Raw genomic sequence first — 17,132 nt, 5'->3', positions numbered from 1 at the left:
AAAATTTTAAAATTTAAACAAATATAAAATTAACTTATTGCTTAAAATCAAAACGTTTTAGAACCACACAATTTCACTTATTGGGTAATGATAAAATCCTTTTTGTCTATTATTACAAAGTTAGGGGTTTAACTAAATGTTCCAACTTTGTACAATAAACAAATTTTGGTTATGGTGAGCAAGGTTGTAAAGAGGTTGACTTCTTTAAGCCATTTCCAAACACCAACAAATGTGATGAAATTGTACTAAGCTGATGAGATTAATATATCTACAACAATAAAAAAAAGAAAAATAATTTAAAAAATGTTTAAAGTTTATTTATATAAATAAGATCTTATTTTAATAATTGGAGCAATATAATAATTGTAGTATTCAACTATGTACATGTCAGTGCATTGGTTAACTGTCAAATCTTTCTAAGCATATTGTTGGGCCTTCCTCTTCATATTCTTCTTTTGTGACAACATAAGTGTAAAATTCAGGATCTTTACTTAATAGCTTTCCTCCTTCCCAGGCAAAAGTGATCGGACTGGGAAAAAAATTGATAAATACCTTATTTAGATATATAATTATAGTGACTCACTTATCCGGAACATGAATGCGAACGTCATATTCATCTGGTGCCGAAGATCTGACATCTTTAAACAGCCTCTCTTTAAATCCCGCAAATTGAGAACTTCCACCGACAACAACAATATTCCTGTACAAATGGGATCGGGCTTCTTCTGGACAGCTCTCTATACTGTTGTGTATCGCCTCTGATATTCCCATCTGATTGATACCCACATCAGAAGGGTAAAAAAGAACTTCAGGAACCGAAAACCTTTCATTGTTCATTCTCAGTTTTTGCTGAAAAAAAAAAATTAATAAGAAAAAGATGATTGAATGATTTCAAATTTTCTACCTGTTCCAAGACTGGAGGTTTATCTAAAGTAATTTCATATCCTCTTCTTAGTTTTGTAAAATCTGGAAGAATGTAATCCCTAACAATAGTATTTTCTGGATACTTCAGTTTTGCAATGGCCATATCTGCCATTAGGTCATTAGAAACAAAACAAGTGTCTTCTTTTACTTGATTCATAACGTAAGTTTCTTCCATTACATGTAATTGCCTAAATTTGAGCCAAAAAGTATAGAAAATATTTTTTTTGCTTAAATATATTGTAAAGCCAAAGCAAAATATGTTTACCTATAGGAAATAATTTCTTTCAAATGATTTGTTAAAATTTTTCCACCAACATCAATCCTTCTAATTGCACTTTTAAGTGCTTTACCTTTGATATAGGGAGCAACGTGGGAGAAACTGTAACCTAGGTCAACTACGAGGCATGCCTGAATAGTTGGACTAAGTTGCCTGTAATGGTATTCCACCAAATCTCCAGCTTAACAAAAAATTATAAATAATTAGATAAAAAGGTTTTTCAAAAATTTAAAAAAAACTTATTAAGGACATTTTAAATGCATAATTAATAATCAAGAGAATTTTTTCTTAATTAATCTGTGAAAATGCTTTCAAAGTACATTAGACTCTCATTAGTCACAGGGGATAAGTACAAAGCTTCACCTCGAATTTCAGACTTTGAAGCATTTTCTTACAATCGCATATCAGTAACTTTCTGTATCGCCTGTGCCTACTGCAATATGTATGGACTTATTTCAGGGTTTATATTAAAAAAGAATTCGACCACATTCCCAATCTCCTTAAAACACAACTAGGGTGGCAACCACGGATTATGTATAAGAAACTAATTTTCACCAAGAGATACGAGTTGGTCTTAATGCAAATTCTGTACAATTTTCATTAATTGTACTTTTATCTAAGGTCTTGGCTAAGATGCGGCACTAGCTGTTTCAACCAAGACATATGAAAGTGTAATTAATTAAAATAATTAATGCAGTGAATTATAACTGGATATATTGATTCTGTATAATTTATAATTTTATTAATCCATTATTTGATAATAATTTCAAAATTTTGAGATATTTTGTTATGGTATGTGTAGTGAACATGTAATTTGGCCACCTTTTCAATAATCCTGGTCTGTCCTAGTATGCTGACCTCTCTAAAATTTTAAGCTGACTAGATAAGTACAAAATAAATCTTTTGTTTCTTAATTTGTATATTCTGGGGACCGCGGTAGCCGAGTGGTTAGCATGAGAGACTCTCACGCCGCGGTCGTGGGTTCGATTCCCACCGTCGCCTCTGGCCCTTTTTTCACAATAACCCCCCCCCACCCAAATTTGAACACACATATACGAATTGTCACATGGCTAATATGCATAGTTCATAACGCAAAAAAAAAAAAAAAAAATTTGTATATTCTAATTGTTAATGAACTAAAACTATTTTGATGTAGCCCTAAACTACACAAAATGATGAGTCCCTCCAAAATTAATAAATATTAGCATATCCAAACTGTGCCAATTAAATTAAAACAAATGTCAGATCATTTTAAACAAGATAAACCTGACTTAATATTTTTGCACATTAAGGTCCACAATATGCTCTGATTTAACAATTGTTAGTCACATAAACTTCATCACCTACAAATCAATATAGTCCAGTATGGTACTTCCAGCCATAAGTGCTTTATGACCAACTACATATTGAGTCACAGACAAAAAGTCTAATATAACTTCACAGCACTTTCTCAATTCCAAGAGTGAAGCCAAGAAATAAAACATTTGAAAAAATGTGACCTTACCAGAATGAACCTAGCCACCATGGTCTCGTCTAAATTAGAAAATATACACTTTTAAAAAATAAATTTCACAATAAATTATAATTAATTGTGAAATGTATCATATCTTACTTCATTGTTAATTTTTTCTCAGTATAATGAAAATTTTAATTATTTTATTTTTTCTCTGCTTCATTAATCCTTAATGAAGAGGGGATTGAAACTACCTGGTTTTCTCAAAAATGATTGGCATTCAAATTCTTCAAAGAATATTTCTGCCATAGCTTCTTGAATAGAGGCAAAATTGAAATATGGCTCAGTTATTATGCACGGAGTTTCAGAAAAATTTGTTGGACAGCAGTCTTTGCTGAATATATAATCCCAAATAGTCTTTTGTATGTCCCAGTTAACAAGGAGACCCTGAAATAGAAATCATTAAAACAATATATTACATTTTTTTAAATTATGTAAGCGTGATTTCAAGGAGAACAGGAACTTGCTAACCTTTTGAAATGGAAGTATATAAAACAGACCAGAAGCATCTCTACAATCCTCTACTTGATCTCCAATAAACAACCTTCGACGTTCACTTTTAGCTTTCATTATACAATTGGGAATAATCCTAACAGAAAATAGACAATATTAAATAATGTCGGTGTCCTACAATGGAATATTCATTCATTTAAATTGAACCCGAATGTTCCTTGCAATTCATGAAAATATTAACGTAGGCTTAACATCTAAACTATGGCTAAATATGGAGGGATTCTCTGGCTTTGATTTAATCTACTGATCAAAGTGATTACTACTGTAGTAACATTGGTGTCAGTGTATATTCAACATGACAGTTAGAGATTGAGATATCTTTAGATAATTGTCACACCCGTTGATCATTTCAAGACATGAATGTACATCACCAGCTCGTTCAGAAATTCATCAGGCAAAGTTCTTGAAGCAATTGACCAGTTAGGATTGTCCTTAGCCAGTAACAGTTTACTTAATAAAATATGGCGCCCAATCCAATTATATGTAGATAGATATACCAATACTGGTACAATCTTGGAAGTCTAGTCAGTATTTTTTGTACAAGTACAGCAAAATTTCAGTTGATCTGATTGGACCACTTGATATGCTGCATATGAGCCACATTGATTTTTACTAAAGCAGGCATCGGCTCAGAGGTTAAATCTAGCTGGCTAGTTCCGATCATAATGGACCAACCAGAAAATCCAGTTATAGATACTCTTTCTTAAAATGCCCCTGAATAATAAGGAATCCACAGACCCAGAAATCGTGAGATGCGGTCTGACTCATGGCACTCGACACGACACGCAAGAATGGCACAATTACACAGAAGACAGTTAGAGAGAGTAGAAATACTTTGATTCCTATTAACCAGAGAATACATTAACGTTTAGCAGTTCAATGAAATGATACTGGAGTGACATTACAGCTCATGTAATGAAGAATGAAGCGGCAAAGTGCATGTGATGAATCCAGTAGGCACAAAGGGAAGGTGCATGCATTAGAAATAAATATTCTTCCTCAACTGAGATTCATGATAACTGATAATGAACGGCCCAAAGATACTGTTCCTCCTCGTAGATGGGACTAAACCTGATTAAATCAAAATAGACTTTCCTTTCAACTCTACAACATAAATGTGTGGTGATTAGTGACCGTTAATCGATATTTATTTAGAAATCGTGAGATGCGGTCTGACTCATGGCACTCTCGACATGACACGCAAGAATGGCACAATTACACAGAAGACACACTTCAAGTGAGTAGAAATACTTTGATTGAATATATAAAAAAATATATTTTGCATTGCATAAATTCACTTTTCCACATCCAAAATGTAATTGTTATATGGAAACAATGTTTGTAAATCCCAGGCCCTGAAGATGATCTCAATAAAGATCAAAACGTTGGCATGATAAAGAAAATGTTTTTCTGAAACCTACTTCCTTCCCCACCCCTTCAAAATCCAACATATATAAACATAAAACAACAATATCTCACTGGCACTCTCATCACGACATGGAAGAATGGCACAATACACAGAAGACAAACACTTTGAGTGAGTAGAAATACTTTCATTGAATATATATATATTTTAAAAAAATATTTTGCATTGTATAAATTCACTTTTTTCCACATACTACATGTATTTGTTAAATGTAAATAATGTAAATCCAAGGCCCTGAAGATGATCTCAATAAAGATCGAAACGTTGGCACGATAAAGTAAATGTTTTTCTGCAACCTACATCACACCAGACCGCATCTCACGATTTCTGAATAATTATCGATTAACGGTCACTAATCACCACGCAAAAATAATTTATTTTAAGGAATATTCATACATAATTTTTAGCCAAGCATAACGTTTATAACAAAAAAAAATGTTATAGATGGATATTAAGAGTGATATTTGCCAAAAATGTTAAGTATTTTTGTAACTTACTTAGGCTCGCCGGCTTTAGAATGTTCAACTTTAATGGAATAAGCTCCATTGTCCAGAATATAAGCGTTATCAACCATATTACTAAGGATAAAATTAAATAAACAAATCAAATAGACCGGTCCGTAAGTTTTTTTAACAACTTCAATGAGTTATTTCACGTGATGTAAACATATCAAACAAAGAGGTGTAACAGCTTCCAAAGGCAACCATGGTATTATACAGTAAACATTTGAGGTTTTGGTATGGCTCCAATCATTCTGTCACATTTAAGTCTCACATTTAAAGGGAATCGATCTTACATTGGACCGAGGAAAAACCATGTAATTTTTCAAAATTCAAACACTGATTCAATCGTTAAAGTGTAAATTATTCCTTCTCAACCCGGAAATAAATCAATGATTCACGTTCCCACTTAGTTTTATCTGAAAAGTAAATATTTGTACTGCAAGATTTTTTTTCATATGCCAATTATCGATGTTGAATATTTTCAATGGACTTAAAATGCAGAATTTTACGTATTACAATTATGTACATCGAGTCAGGACAATGTACAACTTATCGATGTAGACATGCTTAACATTTGAAATGTTAAGAGATCATATGTTGAATTGACGTCTGTCGACCTATAAGCCATACATTAATGTTTCCTTGTTCGTGATACAAAGCTTAAGATTACTAAACTTTTGCATTTCATACTTTACTCAAAGTTCGACTGTCGAGTCTGGTTATTTTTTGGAGGCTGGTGAAAGTATTTCATGGACCATCCTCACAGATTGTCGTTCCTGGAGGGGAGAATATCAGAAACTAGGAAGATTTCCTTTGACATTTACCTTCACTTATTTTTTTCCGCGTAAGTGTTGATTAATTGTGACTTCCACTAATTCATATCGCATTTAGGATGTTTATTATGATTAATTAACTCCGTTTATGCTAGATGAAAACGTTGTCCACAAACTTTCTCGAAGTTATGCTCAATCTTCAATTTTATGATCAAAATATTTTTTAAATACTCTGCTTAATAATTCGAAGTCGACATGCGTTTTAAAGTTTGCTCAGCTTACCTCGTAATATTTTACATTTCAATACCTCATCATGATTGCTTGCAATTTTATGAAAAAAAGGTAGGTCCTTTTTCTCTTATTCAAGCTTAAATAGACACAAAAATTAAATACTATTTTTATTTTTTCAGGGCACTCACGTTTCAAAACCACTGACAGACGATGAAGTAGGACATTTAGCACAGTTAACTGATGAAAAGTACTTTCGAGAAGTTTTAGATACCATTCTGGTCCCAAGGGTGGTTGGAACACCCAACCATTTGGCAGTACAAAAGGTGTTATTTTCTATTAAATAATTTGAAAGAAATATTCAGTCTTTTTTATTTTTATTTTTAAATAATAGAAAGGTGATCAACCAATATTACACCTTAACACTCATAAATCACCATATTTTACTACAAACAGCCATGGGATAGGAGACAAGGATGTTGTCAGATGACCCAACACCCCCGGGCACTCCCTTTTACTCGAAAATTTATCTTATTTGTATTTTCTTGTTGTTGCACGTCATCTGAGGGGCACATGCCACTGCTGACGACCACACCCCTCCAGATCTGGAGTCTTTGCAGTGACCCGTGGCTCCCAGAGGTGCTTGCCCTCTCCCGCCACCACACCCAAAAAAGCTCAATCCACCCCATATCTAGCTGGCTAGAGTAATCTAGATTTTGTGCAATAATTAAGTGTGCAAGAAGGGCGAGATTTGGTTTTTAATTACCATGTAATTGTATTGTATAAGGAGGATAGCATTAAATCAGTAATTAATCATTACCAGCCTTAGGTATGATCATTCTCAATTATCCTGGTTGCTTGTTCTTTGAAGGCTTCGATTACCAAACAAATTTAAGCCATCTTCAGCAAACACACTTCTTTCAGTCATTCACATTTTTCAAATTTATATAAATGGGCACAGTTGACAAATCTGTGAGAATAGGCTGATCGCAATGGTCAAAGGTGATCAAGCTATATGTTTTATTTTCAATAATGACATATCGTTTTATCTTCCTAAACTCATTTTATCATGGCAAAATATTTATAATTAAAAAGTTACTTTCTAGTTAAATGCCAAGATCATGTCATTGTAATGTTTTTAATGGATCTTGGTAATAATTATTTGTTCTTGTTGTCTTTTTGTGTAATGTAGGATAGGGATATTTTTGCGTCTCGAGCTGAGTAGACCATTGTGCTCCTCATTTTTTATAACTCACTGGCCAGCTTCTGACCCCCATAGCCTTGCCAGCAGCTCCTTAGTGTAGGATCTTGCTTGTGGCTTTTCCTCTCCTATTTATATGTACATAGACCTTACAAAACATAGAATGTGTTCTGCAGTCTCCTCTTCTTTCTGAGAGTATCTGCACAATGTTTCTTCAGTCTGTACTCCTACATGCCTTATTAGGCAGCAGTGCCCTGTTATGAGTCCAGAATCCTGGTCCAGTCTTTCTTTGTAGTCTTGCGGATGGCCTTTTTATGAATCAACCTCTTCCCTGGGGTTTTCCACCAGGTTTTGGCCTCATTAAGGATCCTTTTTTGTGGCAAGGTGCTAGGCCACGATAGGGTTTGAGGCCTAGAGAATTCATATTGGCTCTTTTTTTTGGCCAGCTCGTCCATGTTCTCATTTTGTGTAATATAACTTTCTACTGTAACTTGTTTCTCTAACTACAATAATCTGACATAGTGATATAATTTGTGTATTAAGTATTAAAATTTATAATTAGTATACTATACACTTACAGTTTACTTATTGCATTTATAAAGATAAAACTTCGTATAAAAACATATTGCTGGCTTATTGTTGTCTTTTTTACTGAAAATAATAGCATCTTCTATGCAATCAACCAGCCATTACTCTGTAATAGTGAACATGTGTCTTTACCACAACCTTAATTCATGAGACTTTTGCACTGAAAATAATATAGTTAAATTCAAACAGTATTAGCATGTTTATCATATTCTAACTCAATCTGTATGAGTTTACTTTTATAATGAGAAAAATGTGTATTTTTCTATACAATTATTATTGCACACCTAAATTGAAATAGTTTACAGTGTAGTATATAATAGTTAAATGGCAAATGAGATGTTTGCATTCATGTTTTTATATTTGCAAATGAGAAAGTTGATGTGTGTGTCTATTTTGAGTTTGAAATTTCCACAATTGATTAGAGGAAATCAGCATAGGCATAATGACTTTTTTCATGGCTGTTGTTTTCAAATTATTAAATTTTGTTTTGTTTGCTCTTTTAAACATACAACAGTCATTATGGGCCAGTCCTCTCTTTCTTTGTTTTTCTTGTCTTTCTCATGTTGTAATGCTACTAATTTCTTTAACTGTTTCTTCAGCCAGGTTATGACCAGACCAGTTAAGATGGTCACCAGCTCTCTCTTTTCTTCTATTCTTGTTATTCTACTGCTAGCCCCTACCTTGTCAGTTATGGATAAAATGACACAATAAGACACAAAAACGAAGATAAGATAAAACATGGTAGTCTGATTAGCATACATAGCGAGCATAGCACTACATCAGTAGTTAATATTCCTTGAAATAATTGTGGATAGGGCTCCATCTTTCACACTAATAAATTGTAATTGACAGCAGACTTGATCACATTACCCCAGAGTATTCAATATTACTAGGGGTAATTTGGAATAAGCTCCTCTATTCATGCTAATAAATACATATTCCAATAAATAACACATATCACATACATAAATGTACAGAAAGCTATACGCTGATGAAAATATTAATGGCCCAGAGATAATGGATTAGCGAGCATAGGGGGCGTTGTCTTTCTTTCTTTGCAGTCTGTTATTTTGTTCTCCACACAAAATTCACCTGCGTGGTCTCACCCCCAAGGGGTCTGTAGTATAAAAAATTATTAAATATTATGCTTCCACAGCAACTGCTGCCTGTTTTAACTTTGTGTAATTTAGAAATATTTCTTTCTGACCAGCAGATTCGACATTTTTTTTTTTTAATACACTGAGAATAGTACTATTTTTTTTAAATTTATTTATTTACGAGGGTTCGCAACAGCAGAGGTTATATCAACTCTCGGGGTGTCGATGTTTTTGAAAAAAAGCCAATTGCAAAATTGCAGGGCCGCTGGATTCGAACCTGGGACCTTTACCTTACAGTGATGAGCGCCGTGTCAATGCCTAAACCGTTGCAGCCACCGATGCCTTTAACAATTCTGTTTAATTGTGTTTTTACTTGGAAAATGCGTTTTTACATTAATATTATATTTACATGTGTTAAGAAAGAGTGTTTCTGTACTTATTTAAGATGTTTTTAGTTTATACAAAATGAGATGAAGTCTCTTGGTTGGGAAATAGAACTGGACACTTTCAAAGAGCGCACTCCTAACTTAGGACTTTTGGAATTCACCAATATCATTGCACACAAAAATGCTAATACAACAAGACGTCTAGTTCTTGCCTGTCACTATGATTCAAAATATTTTAGAGATATTGTATTTTACGGCGCCACAGATTCTGCAGTACCTTGTGCTATGTTAATTCATTTGGCAAAAGTACTAAATCCATACATCAACAGTAATGTACGTAGAGTAGATATGTTTTTCATTAATTCTACTGTTGATTAAAATCCAATGTTATGATAGGAAATTGGATTATCCTTAGTATTTTTTGATGGTGAAGAAGCATTTTTAAATTGGTCTCCAACTGATAGTATATATGGAGCGAGATCACTTGCTGCCAAATGGGAAGCAACCCCCTTTCCTCATAATTCTCATACCAACCACCTTCATAGAATTGTACGTACCTTTTAAAATATTATATTTGAATTATAAAAAGCCTGTGAGAATAAAGTAAAATAAATTAACTGTCTGTTACTACTTCAATAATTTTCTAGGATCTCATGGTTCTTCTTGATCTGATTGGAACTAAAAATCAAAAATTTGCCAGCTACTTTAGGAACACGGATATTTGGCACTCACTGCTAGCTCAAATTGAGAAAAAAATTAAAGCACTCAACATATCGCCAACTTACACTCACAATATTCTTGAACGATCGACTATCCGTGCAATAGAGGATGACCATCTCCCATTTCTCAAGAGAAGTATGTATTCAGTATGATTTTTAACAAATTGAAATGCTAATAATAATAACAAAACCATTTTTAGATGTTCCCATATTGCATCTAATACCCATAGAATTCCCTCGAGAGTGGCATACGGCTAGAGATGACTATTCATGCTTACATTTCCCTAGTATAGAAAACATGAACAAAATTATGCAAGTTTTTGTATATTCATACATCCATGGGTGTCAAAACAAATGTTGAACATATTTAGTTTTCTAGACTATGTGCAATTAACTGTGCTGTAAATGTAATTATGATCAATTTTAAAAAAATTCTTTGCTCAATGTTCATTTTTTTCTGACTGTATACTTATTATTCTCTCCTAATATTCATAAATCCATTATGTTTAGTGGCCTAATTGATCAAATTACTTCTTTCAACTAATTATTCTTTTTATGTAAGTCTTGGTTGAGATGAAAAAGTTAGAGTCACGAGCAGGATTCGAACCACATCCTTCGGCTCAATATGCTGTCGCTCTAACCACTTGAGCTATTATGAGTTCGATGCGTTCGGACACTAACTACCCATCTCAACCTACAACATTTCGAATTTTTCCTCTTTTTGGCCCAGAAGGTCGTGGGTTCGAATCCCGCTCGAACACGAACTTTTTCATTTCAACCAAAATCTTATATAAAAAGATTAATTAATTGAAAGAAGTAATTTGGTCAATCAGACCACTAAACATAATGGATTTAATAACTAAAAGAAATATCACTTCACTTGAGCTCCCGTGGTCATAAACTGCTGAGAATCAAACCTGATTAAACAACATTTGAAAAAATGACAAAACAGAGGGAAAATTCAAAATGTTGTAGGTTGAGATGGGGAGACTTAATGGAGAGTTGGTGTCTGTGTGGATCGAAGTCACAATAGCTCAAGCCTCAAGTGGTTAGAGCAGCAGCGTTTTGAGCCTAAGGCTGTGGATTCAAATCCCACTCGTGACACTAACTTTTTCATCTTAACCAAGACCCTACATAAAAAGAATAATTAATTGAAATATTCGCAAGGTTGTAAGGTAGTTTTATGAAGTTTGTTTAGCTTAATTTCAGTGTATTAAAACTTGGGTAAAAAAAGTCAGTAGTTCCATTTGAAATGCACATATTAACAAATGAAACATTTTTACTAAGTTTTAATTATTTAAATTCAGTGGTTTATCAATTTAATAGTAGTAGTTTATTTCATCTAATTCTTTGTATGCTATCATTGAATTATTTTAACAAATTCAGTTGTATTGTATTACTTATATATATAATTTTGCTTTTAATTAATTTTTGCGTTTAGTATATTGTGAATAACTGCAAATCAGTGGCATTTCGTTAAGAAGAAAGTTTCTATAACAAATAATACGTTATTTATCTTGTTATGAAATAATCGATTTTCATACACTTTTTAATATTTATTTGTCGTTAAGTTTAAGAAAATAAGTAACTTTATGTTAAAAAATAAAGTTTATCATAATTTAAATTTAGAAGAGCGATTGAAAATATGGTTTTGGTTATGGAATAGAAAGTTAAAGCATTGGATGGGCACGGTTTGGACTTTGGTGGTTTCAGGTTCAGGCTATTTGTTGCAGAAGGTTATCGTTGTTGTTTACGTTTAAATGTTCTGCGTGAAGTAAGTGGCAGTAAATATATAATAATGACAGCTCCACCTGCAGCTTTGGTAAACCGAAATAAAAAGCATTTCCTCGGGATTCCTGCACCTCTCGGTTATGTGGCTGGTGTGGGCCGTGGTGCGACAGGATTTACGACAAGATCCGATATCGGGCCGGCAAGGGACGCCAACGATGTATCGGACGATCGTCATGCCCCTCCTAGTAAAAGGAAGAAAAAAGAAGAAGAGGAAGAAGACGATGAAGACTTGAACGATTCGAATTACGACGAATTCTCCGGTTACGGAGGTTCGCTCTTCAGCAAAGACCCGTACGACAAAGACGACGAAGAAGCGGATATGATCTACGAGGAGATCGATAAGCGAATGGACGAGAAGAGAAAAGAATACAGGGAAAAGAGATTGAAAGAAGAATTGGAGAGGTACCGTCAAGAGAGGCCAAAGATCCAGCAGCAGTTTAGCGATCTGAAAAGAGGCCTTGTTGCCGTTACAGAAGACGAATGGAAGAACGTCCCAGAAGTAGGCGATGCCAGGAATAGAAAGATGAGAAACCCGCGAGCAGAAAGGTTCACCCCATTGCCGGATTCAGTTCTCTCTAGGAATCTAGGAGGTGAGTCTACAAGCAGCATTGATCCTTCTAGTGGATTGATAAGCACTATTGCTGGAAATGCAACCCAAGGTATGTTGACACCGACTGGAGATCTAGATTTGAGAAAAATGGGCCAAGCGAGGAACAACCTGATGAATGTTAAACTGAACCAGGTTTCTGATTCGGTCGAAGGTCAGACTGTAGTCGATCCAAAAGGGTACCTTACAGACCTGCAGAGTATGATACCTAGTTACGGAGGAGATATAAACGATATAAAGAAGGCCCGGTTACTATTGAAATCTGTCAGAGAGACCAATCCTAATCATCCACCGGCTTGGATAGCTTCTGCCAGATTAGAAGAAGTTACAGGGAAGATTCAAGCTGCCAGAAATGTTATTATGAAAGGTTGTGAAGAAAATCCCCAGTCTGAAGATTTGTGGCTTGAAGCGGCTCGCTTGCAACCTCCGGACACTGCCAAAGGCGTTATAGCCCAAGCTGCACGTTATATTCCAACATCGGTGAGGATATGGATTAGAGCAGCCGATTTGGAATCTGAAACAAAAGCTAAACGTCGAGTTTATCGTAAAGCATTGGAACATATTCCGAATTCGGTTAGACTTTGGAAAGCGGCGGTTGAGTTAGAAGATCCTGAAGATGCTAGGATTCTATTGAGTCGTGCTGTGGAATGTTGTCCGACAAGTGTAGACCTATGGCTGGCATTAGCAAGATTAGAAACTTATGACAATGCAAGAAAAGTTCTTAATAAAGCTAGGGAAAACATACCAACAGACAGGCAGATATGGGTAACAGCCGCTAAATTAGAAGAAGCTAACAATAACACTCATATGGTTGAAAAAATCATAGACAGAGCGATAACATCATTGAGTGCTAATGGTGTAGAAATAAATCGTGAGCATTGGTTTAAGGAGGCTATAGAAGCAGAAAAAGGTGGCTCTGTCAATACTTGTCAAGTTCTCATTAAATCAATTATGGGTCATGGAGTTGAAGAGGAAGATAGAAAGCACACATGGATGGAAGATGCAGACTCGTGTGCATCACAGGGAGCGTATGAATGTGCAAGAGCAATATATAGTCAAGCCTTAGCAACTTTTCCGAGTAAAAAGTCAATTTGGTTAAGAGCAGCATACTTTGAAAAAAACCATGGAACAAGAGATTCTTTGGAAAGTCTGTTGAGACGAGCAGTAGCACATTGTCCTAAATCTGAAGTTCTCTGGCTAATGGGAGCCAAATCGAAATGGTTAGCCGGTGATGTACCTGCTGCAAGAAGTATACTTTCTCTGGCTTTTCAAGCCAATCCTAATTCTGAAGAAATTTGGTTGGCTGCCGTCAAATTGGAATCAGAAAATTCTGAATACGAAAGAGCAAGGCGTTTACTCGCAAAAGCCCGAGCTGCTGCACCGACTCCAAGAGTTATGATGAAATCGGTAAAATTAGAGTGGTGCTTGGACAATTTAGAATCGGCATTAAAATTATTAGATGATGCACTTGAAATATTCCCTGATTTTTCAAAACTATGGATGATGAAAGGCCAAATAGAAGAACAACAGAACAAGACAGACAAAGCCTGGGAAACATATAACACTGCTATTAAAAAATGTCCAAATTCAGTCCCTCTGTGGATAATGATGTCTTGTTTGGAAGAGAGAAGGAATCAGTTGACCAAAGCCCGTTCCGTTTTAGAAAAAGCCAGACTAAAGAACCCTAGCAGTGCACAACTATGGCTAGAAGCGATACGTGTAGAGTTTAGAGCTGGTAAAAGAGAAATAGCAAATACACTTATGGCGAAAGCTTTGCAAGAATGTCCAAGTTCAGGAATTCTTTGGGCTGAAGCAATATTTATGGAGCCAAGGCCTCAGAGGAAAACAAAATCCGTAGATGCACTTAAACGTTGCGAACACGACCCTCAAGTTCTTTTAGCAGTATCAAAATTGTTCTGGTCCGAACACAAATTACAGAAGTGCCGCGATTGGTTCAATAGGACAGTCAAAATCGAACCTGATCTTGGGGATTCTTGGGCATATTTCTATAAATTTGAACTGCTGAATGGAACCGAGGAACAACAGCAAGATGTAAAACAACGTTGCATCGCGGCTGAACCTCACCACGGGGAGCTTTGGTGTAAAGTTTCAAAAGACATTAATAACTGGAGACTCAACATTGAGCATATTTTAATTCTTGTTGCTAAGGATTTACCCATTCCCATTTAATTTACGTATTTGTTTGTTGTGTAAAATATATATTAATAATGGAAGAAACTCTGTTATAGTTGTTTTATTGTATATGGAAAATTACCAAAATACATGTGAACTTTTTTTTAATTCTACCCAATTACTTTGCTAACTTAATTTTCTACCTAGTCACAAGTTGTTTTTTTTTAATTATTATTATTATTATTTTTTTTTTTTTTTTTTTTTAATGTAATGCTTAGGTAGTAAATTACATTAAATATCAATGATTTTTTTTTAAATAGCACTGTTTTACAAAGGTTAGGGATAGGGATAAAAGAAGTGGTCACAAGACCTTTTGCACCTCAACCTGAGTAGATTTGTTGTGCTCTATTTTTTATAACTCACTGGCCAACTTCAGGTTGTTAGACAACCTTCATAGTTTTGCCCGTCATAGCTCCTTAGTCATCTTGCTTGCAGCTTTTCTCTTCTCTTAATTGAAACAATCTACACCAACATGTAGGAACATAGGCCCTCATAAAAAACAGAATTTGTTCTATAGTCTTCCATTCTTCCTGGCAGTATCTGCACAGTGTTTCTTCTGTATGTACTCCTACTCAGTGGGTTCTTAGGCAACAGTGCCGTGCCAAGAGTTCAACCAGAATTGCTGTTGTGGTTACCATCCAGTGATCCTTTATACATTTTGGCCCTTCTATGAATCTCTTCGCTTGCCTCATGCCTGGGGTTCCACCAGGTTTTGGACTCATTAAGGATCCATTTTTGGATGTATAATTTTTTTGAATAGGGTTCAGGGCCTAGAGAATTATTGGCTTCTTTTTTGGCCAATCTGCCCTCTCATTGCCTCTATGTCCCAAATACCCACAGTCCCATAATAGGAACAGGTCAACTACACTCCCCATCAAAAGTATCGCAACACTTGAAATATTTGAATTTTACGAAAACTTTGTTTTTTCATAATGAAAAAAGGTTCTGAAGTCTCTAATCAATGGTGTGGATATGTGTGGTGTTCAGGTATTCGGAAACACATCTGGCCTTGTGAGGACGGGCATCATTCATGAGCAACGTTCAGAGTCTATGAACAGCATAAAAGGCACTACATGATCTTGAATCATTTCTACATACCTTAAAGCATTCAAAGCCCCTCCTTGGATCGACACTAACTCGGTACGTGTCTCCAAAGATAAGCCGCCCCAGAACATGGTAGAACACCCTCCAAATGGCTCAGTTTCTAAAGTCCAGCACTGATTATACCGTTCTCCAGGCCTTCTTCAAACTCTTTCACGGCCATCTGGACTATTAAGGGCCACTCTCGTCTCATCAGTGAACTTGCAGATCTCAATCTCTTTATGCGGTGTTCTCTGGTGAGAAGGGGACCTTTCAGACCTTCTTGAGCTGTTTGACTCTCTCAGTTTTCTAATAACCATTGACTCCGAGGTTGATATCCCTCGGACACCAGCGATAAAAGTTTTTAATGGAAGAAGCTGTAGAATTATGCTTCCGAAGTGCTTGCATTTTAATGAAGTGGTCATCTATGGGATTAGTGATTCTGGGACGCCCTGACATTGGTCACCTGGAATGACTCCCAGTCTCCCTGTACCTTTTTATGATACTTGAAACGGAATAATAATGAATCCCAAGGTGATTAGTTAAGTAACACAATGATTTGCCTTCTTCAGAGAAAGCGATGATTCTGACCGAACCATCGTGGCTTAAACGATTCATTGTGAATAAAATTAATTGTTGTAACTAGATTAAAGAGAAAAGAGAGAAAAGACTTGAGGCAAATGAAAGATAAACATGGACTGAAAGGAAATTTGAAATGAATAAACAATAATTACATCTTTTGTTGGTAAAAAGTGAATAACAATGATGTGTCTAATCCCTAATGTCTCTCATTTAATAAATAATATTACTATAAATATAAACAAAGTATGGATTAAGGTCAAAACCAAGAAAATCTTGAAAATTATGGGTGTTGCAATACTTTTGATGGAGAGTTTAAATGTAAAATTGTACCTAATTTCAAAATAACAAATTGCCTCCAAAGTGAAGTTTAACAGGTCGAAATTAATGCAATTTGCTTATTTTAAAAACTTCACTTTTCTTTTTTTATAAGCATTAAAAATTTTGAAATTTGCGGAAAAACGAATGGTAAAAACTGTTCTATTGCTATCGTATAATTCAAATCAAATAATAAATTTAAATAAAATAATTTATAAAATATATATGTACATATAATATTTAATTAAAATAATAATAATAGTTTCACAATGATATTAGGAAATGGGATACCTCGATTTCGCTTGTTAATCACTCCACTATCCGGAAATTTCCCGTAAAAATAGTAAAGGTGTAGTGAGTACATAGATCACATTTTGTAAATGATGGTTTTCTTTCAGAACCATCTTTTACAAAAA

The 17,132-nt window shown here is 34.8% G+C and overlaps 3 protein-coding genes across 6 annotated transcripts; 2 read left to right on the top strand and 1 right to left on the bottom strand.

Moving 5' to 3' along the window:
* Positions 1-295: 295 nt before the first annotated feature.
* Positions 296-17,090, bottom strand: LOC106664248 (actin-related protein 6). Of its 3 annotated transcripts, none has more exons than XM_024224783.1 (7): positions 17,008-17,090; positions 3,186-3,303; positions 2,909-3,101; positions 1,190-1,382; positions 905-1,112; positions 584-849; positions 296-529 (listed from the first exon to the last, which is right to left on the bottom strand). In XM_024224783.1, exons 2-7 carry the CDS (start codon positions 3,282-3,284, stop codon positions 400-402), a joined length of 1,089 nt encoding a protein of 362 aa, XP_024080551.1. In that variant the 5' UTR covers positions 3,285-3,303; positions 17,008-17,090; the 3' UTR covers positions 296-399. The 3 variants fall into 3 exon arrangements, with proteins under 3 accessions (XP_024080551.1, XP_014245266.1, XP_024080552.1); XM_014389780.2 differs by lacking the exon at positions 17,008-17,090 and adding an exon at positions 5,151-5,264; XM_024224784.1 differs by lacking the exon at positions 17,008-17,090 and adding an exon at positions 3,966-3,985.
* Positions 5,377-10,598, top strand: LOC106664252 (glutaminyl-peptide cyclotransferase-like). 2 transcript variants are annotated; one of them, XM_014389795.2, is made up of 7 exons: positions 5,480-6,000; positions 6,085-6,271; positions 6,340-6,483; positions 9,499-9,762; positions 9,826-9,978; positions 10,077-10,284; positions 10,349-10,598. In XM_014389795.2, exons 2-7 carry the CDS (start codon positions 6,185-6,187, stop codon positions 10,507-10,509), a joined length of 1,017 nt encoding a protein of 338 aa, XP_014245281.1. In that variant the 5' UTR covers positions 5,480-6,000; positions 6,085-6,184; the 3' UTR covers positions 10,510-10,598. The 2 variants fall into 2 exon arrangements, with proteins under 2 accessions (XP_014245291.1, XP_014245281.1); XM_014389805.2 differs by lacking the exons at positions 5,480-6,000; positions 6,085-6,271; positions 6,340-6,483 and adding an exon at positions 5,377-5,470 and having other exon boundaries at positions 10,349-10,596.
* On the top strand, positions 11,714-14,790 carry LOC106664693 (pre-mRNA-processing factor 6). Its single transcript, XM_014390631.2, has one exon. The coding sequence runs from the start codon at positions 11,947-11,949 to the stop codon at positions 14,734-14,736; it is 2,790 nt and encodes a 929-aa protein (XP_014246117.1). The 5' UTR covers positions 11,714-11,946; the 3' UTR covers positions 14,737-14,790.
* Positions 17,091-17,132: the final 42 nt, after the last annotated feature.

This window comes from Cimex lectularius, unplaced genomic scaffold (genome assembly GCF_000648675.2).
Source record: "Cimex lectularius strain Harlan isolate CLEC.00 unplaced genomic scaffold, Clec_2.1 scaffold22, whole genome shotgun sequence".
Classification (NCBI taxonomy): Eukaryota; Metazoa; Arthropoda; class Insecta; order Hemiptera; family Cimicidae; genus Cimex; species Cimex lectularius.
This window is presented reverse-complemented; position numbering and strand designations above follow the sequence as displayed.

Coding starts and splice junctions, on each gene's coding strand:
- LOC106664252 (XM_014389795.2), top strand. CDS start 6,185: ATGCGTTTTAAAGTTTGCTCAGCTTACCTCGTAATATTTTACATTTCA. Junction 9,763..9,825: donor ATCCATACATCAACAGTAAT/GTACGTAGAGTA, acceptor ATGTTATGATAG/GAAATTGGATTATCCTTAGT. Junction 10,285..10,348: donor TCTCCCATTTCTCAAGAGAA/GTATGTATTCAG, acceptor AACCATTTTTAG/ATGTTCCCATATTGCATCTA.
- LOC106664693 (XM_014390631.2), top strand. CDS start 11,947: ATGACAGCTCCACCTGCAGCTTTGGTAAACCGAAATAAAAAGCATTTC.
- LOC106664248 (XM_014389780.2), bottom strand. CDS start 5,227: ATGGTTGATAACGCTTATATTCTGGACAATGGAGCTTATTCCATTAAA. Junction 3,304..5,150: donor TCTAAAGCCGGCGAGCCTAA/GTAAGTTACAAA, acceptor ATTTTCTGTTAG/GATTATTCCCAATTGTATAA. Junction 530..583: donor CGCATTCATGTTCCGGATAA/GTGAGTCACTAT, acceptor TTTTTTTCCCAG/TCCGATCACTTTTGCCTGGG.